The sequence below is a fragment of the Lupinus angustifolius genome, chromosome LG05 (assembly GCF_001865875.1).
Source record: "Lupinus angustifolius cultivar Tanjil chromosome LG05, LupAngTanjil_v1.0, whole genome shotgun sequence".
Taxonomy (NCBI): Eukaryota; Viridiplantae; Streptophyta; class Magnoliopsida; order Fabales; family Fabaceae; genus Lupinus; species Lupinus angustifolius.
Window position 1 is genome coordinate 3,762,736 of NC_032013.1, and position 11,790 is coordinate 3,774,525.

The following is an 11,790-nucleotide window of genomic DNA, read 5'->3' on the forward strand; positions in this document are numbered from 1 at the left end:
GTTGTTTCAATCTGAACCTCACCTTGCTCATTGGTAGGACTATTAGGTGAGTCATTAGTATTGGGTGATTGAGGAACCTCAAGGAAGCTCAAATCATTATCTGTGTTAATAGAGATAGTAGGGTCAGTAGGACTATTTGCTTTGTATGGGAATAAGTTTTCATAAAAAACTACATTCCCATATAAGAAGACCTCTTTATTGTTTAAGTCAAATAGCACGCATCCCTTAGTGCATGCTTTGTGCCTACTTTGTGCCCAAGGAATATGCATTTCCTGGCACGAAGGTCAAGTTTAGCTTTATGGTTAGCAAGAGTGGATGCATAACATTGGCACCCAAACACCCTTGTCTAAAGTAAGTCTGGTTGTTTTTTGATGAAGGCACTCATAGGGTGTATTTTCTTGTAATAAAGGTGTAGGTAGTCTGTTTATGATATAAGTAGCATGTTGGACAACATAGGGCCAAAAAGTCTTAGGAAGGTGTGATTGGAATAGCAATATCCTAGTGACATTGAGAATATGCCTATGCTTTCTTTCCACAACAGAATTTTGTTGTGAAGTTTCCACACAAGAGATTTGGTGCAACATGCCAAAATCTTTGAAGAATTGTGGCATGTTAAAATTCAGAGCCATTATCAGTTCTAATCACTTTCACTCTTTTATCAAATTGAGTTTGAACCATAGTGACAAACTCTTGAACCAGTTTTCTAGCCTCAGCTTTTGTCCTCATTAAGAACAACCAGGTATGCCTAGAGTGATCATCCATAATAGTGAGTAAGTATCTATGTCCATAAATGGATGGGATGGCCAAAGGACCCCATATATCCATGTGAACTAAATCAAAGGTGTTGAGGCTCTTATGCATGCTATTAAGAAATGCTAGCCTAGCTTGTTTTCCAAAGTGACAAAATCACATACTGATGCATGATTAAAATGAACAAAAGGGTAATTCTTGCATATAGAATTTAAAACATTAGATGATGGATGTCCCATTCTATAGTGCCACAGGTCAAAGTCAAAGTTAACATGAAAAGCATTTACATTGTGTTCTAAAACAGTGGCATTATTGAACTTTATCCTAAAAACATACAATCCATTTCTAACTCCAGCATATCCAATCATCTTCCAAGTAATCGTATCTTGAATAGAACATTTCAAGTCATCAAACATTAGAGAACAATGCATAGAGTTTGCCAACTTATGAATGAAAATCAAGTTAAATTTGAAATGAGGTATGTATAGTACATTATGCAATACTAACGTATCAGAATGACTAACATAGCCAAAGAGCCTTGCCAATGTGGTTGAACCATTTGACATGTTTACAATAATAGGCTTGATAGAATGATAAATGTCAAATTTATTTAAGTCGAGGCACACATGATTTGTGGCCCCTGTGTCAAGGATCCAAAACGATGTGTTACATGTGGTGTCCTTGCTACTAGTGATGTCATGAGATTCAGCCACTGGTTTTGGGTGCATGCTTAGTTGGTTGATATTGTGATCATCCTTGCCAAGTCCTATGTTATGGAGAAGTGATGATAATTGTGCATATTCCCTTGGACCAAAGTTGAATCCCATAGAACTGCTTTCTGTCACTTGAGGCTCCACAGGTTCTTTGTTGTCAATAGTGGTAGCATTGTTAATTGTTGTATTGGTTGTTCTTTGATTTCTTTGTTGGTAATTTAGTGGGAAACCATGCTTGAAGTAGCATGTTTCAACTGTATGCATCTCTTTACTACAGTAAGTGCAAACTTTGATTGCATTGGTTCTTCCAGCATTAAAATTTCTTGTGTTACCACTTCCTCTGCTTTGTGAAATTCCTCCTCTTGTATTGCTGATTCTTGGTTTCCAATTCTGCCTTTGATCATCTTGACTTACCTGTTGTTTGTTGAGCTAAAGAGAATCTTGGAGTTTTGTGGAGTTTCTTCAGCTAATTGTCCTTCTTGCTGTATGAGTAATGCAAAGGCCTTATTCATGGTAGGAAATGGTTCCATCATAAGTATTTGAGATCTAGTAGTATTGTACTCTTCATTCACTCCCTTAAGGAAGCATACCACATATTATGTGTCACAATATTCCCTGTTCTTACTAGCCAAAATACATCTACGTCTAACCTCACACACACAGGAATGGAGAGGTCTTATTGATTCAAGCTCATCCCACAACGTCTTCAAATTAGTGTAGTAGCTAGAAATACTTCTGTCACCCTGCTTGATTGAATGGAGTTCTTGTAGTAGGTTGGAGAATATGAAATAGTCACCTTTCGAGAATCTTTCTCTCAGGTCTTGCCATAATTCTTTTGCACCCTCAATATACACTATGCTTTGGGATATTTGAGGTGTTAAGCTTCTTGTGATCTAAGATATCACCATTGTATTGCAACGTTCCCATATGTCAAAGTTAGGATCTGATCTATGTGGTGTTGGAATTGAACTGTCCAAGAATTTGAATTTGTTCTTTGAAAGCAATGTTCTTCTCATTGCTCTACTCCATGACTGATAATTTGTTCCATCCAAAGGGGGAGAAACTAGGATTGCCCCTGGACTTTCTCCAGCGTGTAAGTAATAAGGGCTTTGTATATCATAACTGTGATTTTGAGCAATTTGTTGATCCCTTTCTTGCTCAATACTTTCTGCCATTTGATTGTTGATTTGGTTTGAAGAAAATTGGATAGAGGAAGGAAGGAGACAAATGAATGGGAAAAGAATGCGCAACAAAAGGTAACCAAAACCTTAAAAAAGAAGGTTCTGATACCATATTAGAGAAAGTAGAAAAATACCTCATGATTTTTTTTATTGATTGAATTGAATATTGATTACAATGCTCTTCTAACTTGATGATAGAAAGAAGCCAAAAACATCTATTTATATAGATGCAAAGAAGAAAGAAATTAATATAACCAATTTCCTAACTAACCAATAAGAAAAGCAGCACATGCCAAAAGAAGGAAGGAAACTAACTTAACAAACTTAAACTAACTTAACAGACTAAGAGTCTAAATCTGGTTCTGGTTTACTTGCGAATCAGGTAACACTGCATTTGATGAGGAAATGGCTTGAGACTTGATACTCCTGTAGCTTGGTTCCATCTTGGTCATAATTGGGATGTCTTGGTCTTTAATACTAGGATCAGATTGCCTACTTGTGGTTTGATGATGAAGTTGTTTGTGTTGTATATTCAATAATAACTTTCATTGCATTATATTTGGTTGGAGAAATGAAATGCTTCAATAAAGAGATATATGAACAAAGTTAATGTTGTATGACTCTCTCTGTCTTGGTCAAATGTTACAGTAAAATCCTGACAAAGTGCATGACACTCCTTAAAATCAACAACAAGGATACAAGGATATTTATTGATGTACTGAACATATAGAAACATAATAAAAGATGCATTGAACATATACAAACATTTTCTGCCCAGTTGTTTATGGTGTGAGTAAAATAAATTAGTGACTCCGTGAGAACTTCGCTTTTGGAGTAATCATTTTACAAAAAGAAAAGTTTAACTTAACCATCATAATAACAACCTGCTAGACGTTTTATTTTTATTTAAGGCTTTATTTGGTTGCACAATAGAAAATAAGATGAGAGAAAGAGTGAGAAAGAGAAAGATGAGAAATAGAATACATTTTTGTAATATTTGGAATAAAATAAAAATGAGAGAAAATGAATAGAAATATATATTTATTTTTCTCTTATTTGGTTAGATACAAAATAAGAAGAGAGATGATGACCCTAAAATAAAGAAAAGAAAGAGAAAGATTTTGTTTTATTATCAATAACTTTAATTAACATTTTTAATTGATATTTTTATATCCAAAAGAGACTTATTTATATTAGTAGTATTTAAAAAAATATAATAAAAAATGAAGGATATTTTTCACATTTCATGCAAAAAATTATTCTTTCTCACTAAAGTATCACTTTGTGAAATATGAAGCTTTCTTTTAAATACTAATCAATAATTTAAACAATAACTATTATCACTTAAATAGAAAATAAGATGTAAAATTAGGAGATTAATTATTTTGGGATATTATTGGTATTTTGTATAAATTATTCATTCTCCTATCGTTTTCTTCTCATAAGTGAGTGGAATTGTTTTTTTGGGACTTACACCTTTTTACTCTCTCATTTGTCTTTCTCATCTCAACCAAATCAGAGAAACTCCCAACTTCCTCTTAACTTCCCTCTCTTCCTTTTATCTTTTCTCTAATTCTACCGTACCAAACAAAGGTTAAAAGCCTCAAAGTATCTTTCCATAAGGAACAAATCTATTTAACTCATTTATAATATATATTAATAGAAGGAAAGCAACATTTGACTTAGTATGATACATAAAGATTGAATGGATCTTATATTCCTAATCAACTCTTCATTGATACAATAAAGTTTAACTTCACAAGTATACCATGTCAAAAGAAATAAAAAATAAGATATCTTTTACTTATCAATATATATATTTATATATAATATTTTTGGTATATATATATATATGAGATTCGTTTACACCCAAGTTAAATTACACTACTTACATTTAATCTCATCCATTGATTTTTTTATATCCAACAAAGCAAATGAGTGAGTGAAATAAATGATGAGAGAAAAAAAATGAATCTTAGATGACTTTTAAGTTCTATTCATTTGGTCAGTTGGATTAAAAAAACAATGAATGAAATTGAGTGCAGGTAATATAACTTAATTTGAGTGTAAATGAATCTCTCCTTATATATATATAGGATGGATTCGTTTACACCCATTTTATGTTACACTAATTACACTCAATCTCATTCATTCATTTTCTTAGATCTAACGGATAAAATTGGTGAGTGCAATAAGTGATGAGAGAAAAAAAGAGAAATCTTAAATAACTTTTAAATTTTATCCATTTGGTTCATTAGATCTAAGAAAATGAATGACTGAGATTGAGTATTTTTACTGTAACATAAAATGGGTGTAAAAAGATCCCTCCTCATATATATATATATAATATGTAACCAACTATAACATATATTTCTAAATTATCAATGAAAATATAATATGTGTATAATACACATTATATTCTCATCCAATAACAATTCCCATAAACCCCTATAAGTTAATACATATCATGAATTTTTTTTTATTAAGCTAAATATTAAAGTTTTGAATGTATTTAATATCTTATTACTTATACCCTCAAATTATAAGAAAAGTAAATGGGGTATTATTTTATCCATTACTCTTTATAAATTACATTTACTTAATTTATAAAACTAAGAAAATTAAGTAAATAATTATTAATCCTTAATTTATAAAAAATACATGTAAAAATTCCAAAAAATTATTCATTTATTTTAAGAGTGTAAAATATATACATAGATGGTATAAAGATTTATTTGGATTACATTTTTTTAGAAAGTAAACAATAATTAAAAATCAATAATAAATGATGCAATGACAGCCTACATCCTTTTCTCTTCTTTTAATCACCACTTCTTCTTTTAATATATAATTTAATGAATTCTTATAAAATATGACCCAAGGTAGTACCCATTTTCCCCACCACTTCCCAAAAATGTTAGATAGGAACGTTCAAAACAGTAGAAGGTGAAGTACAAAACAAGAAGAAAAACAAAAAAATCAAACCCAAACCCTAAACATCAGAAACTTCACCATCTTCAACAATTCCTTGAGTTTTTGAAGCAATGGCGGAACATTTAGCATCGATATTCGGTACCGAAAAGGACAGAGTGAACTGTCCCTTCTACTTCAAGATCGGGGCTTGCAGACATGGCGACCGTTGCTCCAGACTCCACACCAAACCCACCATTAGCCCAACACTTCTTCTCTCCAACATGTACCAGAGACCAGACATGAGTGCACCTGTTGTTGATCCGAATCAGGCTCAGTCTCTTGACCCAGACAAGGTTCAAGATCACTTCGAGGTTTGTTTGTTTTCTCTCGGAACACATCTGCTATTCCAAAAAGTGTACTTCGTCTTGATCGGTTGAAAAATTGCGATTAAGTTAGAATTTTAATAATTAAGTGTTTTTCTGATCAATCACATATGAAGTGGTACACTTGTGTGACAGCATATGTCTTCATCTTTTCTCATGTCTCGTTTTCTTTAAAAAAATTATGGATCTTGAATTGTGAACTTTTTTATTACTTTTGTGTCTAATTTGAGTTTTGCTTTGTAGAATTTCTATGAGGATTTGTTTGAGGAGCTGAGCAAGTATGGTGAAATTCAGAGTTTGAATATTTGTGATAATTTGGCTGATCATGTGGTATAATATGCCTTCTTATTTTTCTATATTTTTTTATTCGAATTAGAAAAGATCATTAGTTTAATTTTATTTTTAGTGGTTTTTAGCAAAATTTTGTTTATTGTTTAGGTTGGCAATGTATATGTTCAGTTTAAAGAGGAAGATCATGCTGCAAATGCATTAATGAATCTAACTGGAAGGTTTTATTCAGGTGCTACATTCTCTTTTTCGTCCTTTTATTCCTTGGTTTTAGTAAAAAATTTAGGGATATTCTCTTGTTGTCGTAGTTGTTTTATTTATTTGGTTTTAATAAAAAAAAATTAGGGATATTGTTGCCGTAATTGTTCCATTTTTATTTACGATTTAAGCTCGAGATGTTTTTTGGTGTCATTGTTGAAAAATTAAAGGGGAGTTTTATATGAAGAATTGTATGAAATGCCAAATTCACCCTGCTAGAGTTATTGTTGACATGGTATTTGAGGAATTAATTCAATTAACACAAGTGTTGTTGGTTTCAGCCTTTTAGGTTATTATAAGTCTGAGTTAATTTTTTAATTCATCTTTAAGGAACTATCTTCTTTGTGTTCTGTTGATTGACATCATGTCCTGCTTTAGTAATCATGCGAGTTGTTACATGTCTAAACTAATTGTTGGGGTGTGCTGATGTGTTATAAATAATTGGAACCTCATTGTTCGATTTGCATTTCATTAGCTTTTGCTTAAGAAAAGTTGAAGTTCAACTTGGTTTCATGTCAATATATTGGAGAACAGATATACATGGTTTGCTTGTATGAACTCTTAATGTTTCACCTAGATGTAGCCACTTTTACTTGACCTTTCTTCACTCGGGTTTGAATCTTATCTTTCTATGGTAAAATTGTGCCTTTAATTGTTATCCATCAAGTTTTGTGCTTATTTAGGATAAGATTGGGCTGCTATGGTCCCTAAAATTCTGATAGAAACTGGTAGAAGTGATAGACTAAATGATGAGGAGCAAACTCCAATTACATCAAACAACATAAAAAATGCAGAAAACATTTAGACAAGATAGGAAAATATCAGAAAAGCTAGCTTTGCCCTGTGATATAAGCCACCCAAAACTACCCAATTAATCTGATACCTCCTCTTCCATCCCCATCTCTTTATATCGATATTCCTTTTTCATGATTACAATACCTTCCAAACGAATTCCCTGCTACCATGTGTCACTATTGTTAGAGTCACCTTTCTCTTTCATAATAATTGCATCCACTAAACTACTTACTACATTCCCTAATCTACCTTCATTTTCCCTCTCATTTCTCCAATAATGATGAGGCCTTTGATTCAGAGGCCCATCAATATCCCTCCTAATGAGTTTCACCTCCTTCTCAAGAACCGAAATGAGAGTCCACCAGGATCCCATAGCTTGAAGCATGATAACCATATAAGAACCTCAGCCATGATCCCATTGGGCTTCTTCAATGTCTTGATCAAGGACCAACAGGGATGACAATGATAAAGATATTTGACCTTCATAAATAGCACTCATATCAATAGTTGCATAAGTGGCTTGAAGGCCAACCCTTCCTCTCACCCTTAATAGCTTTAGAATCTCTAGGTCTTCAACTATAACAACCACAACCTGAGCAGAGTCTCTCGTATATCCAGCAATCACGTGCTGTAGTTTTCCATCCATGTGTTTTGTCAATGGTCTTAGTTTGTATGGTCGAGTCATCAAATTCTCCAACTCCCCAACTTGAAACTCTACTTCTCTATTCTTTGTATTTGATTGTAATTTCATAACCACCTTGCTCCATGTCATATGTGTGCTAACCTGAAATCTTGCATTGCTCAAACCAAAGGACAGTGCATCTAACATTCCATACACATGTGGAAATTCTACCTTGTAGTTCACCTTTCCAGTTTCTATATCATATGCTTTTGCATCAATTGGGCGTCATTCTTCATGGTGGTAAATGTTCACATGTAGCAGCCACCTGGTTTTCTTGTTCAGGGGGAGTCTCGTGGATTTCTCTGCAGCCTTCATAAGTCTTTATATGTGTTCAAGCAATCTCCTCGAGTGTGGTTCAACTGGTTCACTTTTGTTCTCTAAAAGTTTGGTATGATTTGTAGTGAAAAGGACCACTTTGTGTTCTATAAGTATCCCTCCTTTGCGAAGTTAAATAAATCTATGAAGCTTATTTGTGATAATCAGAAAACTTTGCATATTGCCTTTAATCTAGTCTTTCATGAACGAACGAAGCACATAGAGGTGGAATGTCATTATATTCTCCAAAAGGTTATTGTAGGGGAGATCAATACTTCATTTCTGAATTCCAAAGATCAATTAGCACATATCTTCATTAAGTCTCTCCGAGGTCTAAGAACAATATATATATGTGTGACAAGTTGGATGCATTCGACATATATGATCCAACTTGAGTGGGCGTGTTGAGATTATTGAGATAAATACTAGATTGCCGAGATAATTAGAAGATTTTATATTTGATTAGGATTAAATATATGATTATCAAATCATATCATGTATTTATCTTTATAATTTATTTCCCTTAAATTAAAGGATTCCTGTATGGAATGTTATACTGTAAATAGAAAAGGTTGAGTACATACAAATCACCCAATCAATTCAGATAAACTATTTGTCCCTTCAAGTCTATTTATGCCCCATGGTATAAAACATGCCAAACCTACCCGATTGATCTGATACCCCTATTTCATCCTACATTCTCTATATTGATATTCCCTTTCATGATTCCAGCACATCAATTCTCTGTTCCACCTGTCAATTCTATTTGAGTAACCTTTCTATTGCATAACAACTTCCTCCACTGTACTAATTCCTAAATTCTCCATTCTATTCTCATTTTATTTGTCATTTCTACTCTAATCCATGAGGCCTATGATTCAGAGGCCTGTCATATTCAATTTTTGTCTGGCAAGAAGTTTATTTATTTTTTATTTCTATTACTCCTACTAACAATAAGTCGACAACAAAAGAAATAATAAAATTGGTTTCAATCCATTTGGTGACACCATGACAACAGTATAGATGAAGTTTGTTTCCAAAATGTCATGAAGCTTATCTATCATTTTAGGCTTTTTATTATTGGGAATTGATTTCTATTGTTCAAGTTGTTGTGTATGCTCTCAGCCCCTTATCAAATGCTGACAATTTGTTATTGTGATAAAACTTCTAACTCAATGATTCTTCTAGGTCAACCCATCATTGTTGACTTCTCTCCTGTGACGGATTTTCGAGAAGCTACTTGTAGGCAGTATGAGGAAAATGTCTGTAATCGAGGAGGCTACTGCAACTTTATGCACCTAAAGAAGATCAGCAGGTTGTTTTTTTGGCACAACTCATGCTTTTCAAACATTGTGAACTTCCTTTTATCCTTTCACAGTTCTTGGTTTAATCTTTATGCTTCTGATTTAGGGATTTGAGAAAGCGGTTATTTGGAAGAAACAGGCGCTTTCATGGCCGCAGTGGAAGCAGAAGTCAAAGCCCTCCAAGGAATCGTAATCATGAGGAGCGTTCACATTCTGGTCGTAGTTCTGATAGAAGAGATTATGACAGACATCATGGACACAGTGGTAGGGGCAGGTTGCCTAGAAGCCGTAGTCCTCAACGGAGAGGAAGAAGTAGAAGTCCGGCGGGAAGGGATAGGTCAGTCAGAGAAAGTAGTGAAGAAAGGAGAGCCAAAATAGAGCAGTGGAACAGGGAGAAGGAACTGGCAGATTCTGGCAACAAGAACAATACCGATGGAAATAATCATGAAGAATAGGATGATGCACAAAATGTAAGTGAACGCTGGAATGACAGTTGCTGCATTGTCACTTGTGACCCAAAATGTAAGTGATTTGGTTTCTCTAGTTTACACCTACTAAGTTGGTATTTAGTTGCTACCATCTTATTGTCGTATTCTAAACTACTGTTGTTTAGTTATAGAACATTGTAGTATCGATACCAATAACAGATTAATTTTGCCACTTCAAGTGATATATTTCCTGCACCATGGAGGGAGGAAATAGAGGGAGAGGAGTAGAAGTGGGGTAAAGTTTAGAAAAGATTTGGTCTTTTTATGGTGCATGTATATTGATTCTAGACTAGGCATATATTTCAGCTGGAGAATTTTATGATACCTCTTTGTTGAACTTTTAAGAAGTTGGTTTTATTAACAGCTGGTTTAATTATTCAAGGAATTTTTATGCAAAACCAGTGTTTGATGTTGGAATGCTTTTTTTATCTTTATTGTGTTAAATGCTTTTTATCTTTATTTATTGGCTCGAGTTTTGGATGAATAATTCAACTAAATATGCAATTTGGGACCCCAATCTTACATACAGTATGAGCTATTCCTGTATGATTATTTGTTGATCAAGATAGCCTATCTTTAGCTATTTGGGATTCCTTGCTATGATGGAGAAAAGTGCATATGTGCATTCTTTTCCTTTTTGGATTCACACATTTTTTAACTGCTTTAACCTAGTAGAATATTTTAATTTTTTATTGGTCCATTTTATTATTTAAATAAAATGTGATGAAACTGATATTAGATGATTCTAGTTGCTTTCATTTGTTACTGAGGACCTATTTGTGAGTTTAGTTTTGAAGGGGAAGGAAGGGACGAAGAAGACTTGTGAGTTATGAAATATATTTATGAAATGATTCTGAAGTCTTTCTTTTTTATTCATTCCCTTTGTCAATCTCGGAGGGACCTGGCTGCAAAGGGCAGGATTGTGATTTATGCTGGTGTTGTAGTTCACTATCTTTAGCTGTCTCGAGCCCCTATCCTAGCCACTATTTTGGTTTTATCCAATCTTCTTTTTGTTCTCTTTGTTCCTAACCGTAACCTTAATTTGAAGTAAGGGATCTTGGGTGAGCTTTTAACTTTCATGTCATTCTTGTTCTTCTTCAACTTAGTTTAATGTCATTTTAGCCATGAAAATATCTTAGTTTCATACATTATCATAAGATGAAGATTAGATGTCATTTGATTTTCAAAATTAAAATGGAAAATAAAAAATTAATCTTAAAAGTCTTTGAAAAAAAGTTCAAAAATACGGATTTTCATTTTTTGAGTTGATTTTTTATTTTTTTAATCGATTTGGATATGATCACTCCTTTTAGAATGTAATGAAAACATTTCTTATTGAAAATTTGTTGAATTTAATATGACATATTTAGTAAATTTGGTTAAAATAAAATAAGTAATATATAGCATTACAAACTTTATTTTTAGTAAAACCTAGAAGTTTGGATATTTTTCGGAAGAGTTTGTTTTATTTTATCTAAATTTTATTATACTTTTCCATTTCACCACTTTGAATTAATTATTAAATAATTTTATTAATTCATCGGTTCATCAAATAAATACCATATCATTTTTTTATAATTTTTAGGTAAGTATATTTTTCGAGTTAATTTGAATTGAGACCGGAAATGCATAATTAGATTATTGATATACCATTATGTAAAAGAGTATAATATTTATTCATTATTAGTGTAAAGATTTAAAAGTCAATAACTATTAAAAA

At 32.8% G+C, this 11,790-nt stretch overlaps 1 protein-coding gene across 1 annotated transcript; it reads left to right on the plus strand.

The window, feature by feature from the left end:
- LOC109347522 (splicing factor U2af small subunit B-like) lies at positions 5,556–10,451 on the plus strand. The gene is made up of 5 exons (XM_019587420.1): positions 5,556–5,928; positions 6,184–6,270; positions 6,379–6,460; positions 9,467–9,593; positions 9,689–10,451. The coding sequence occupies exons 1-5, from the start codon at positions 5,689–5,691 to the stop codon at positions 10,035–10,037; spliced, it is 885 nt and encodes a 294-aa protein (XP_019442965.1). The 5' UTR covers positions 5,556–5,688; the 3' UTR covers positions 10,038–10,451.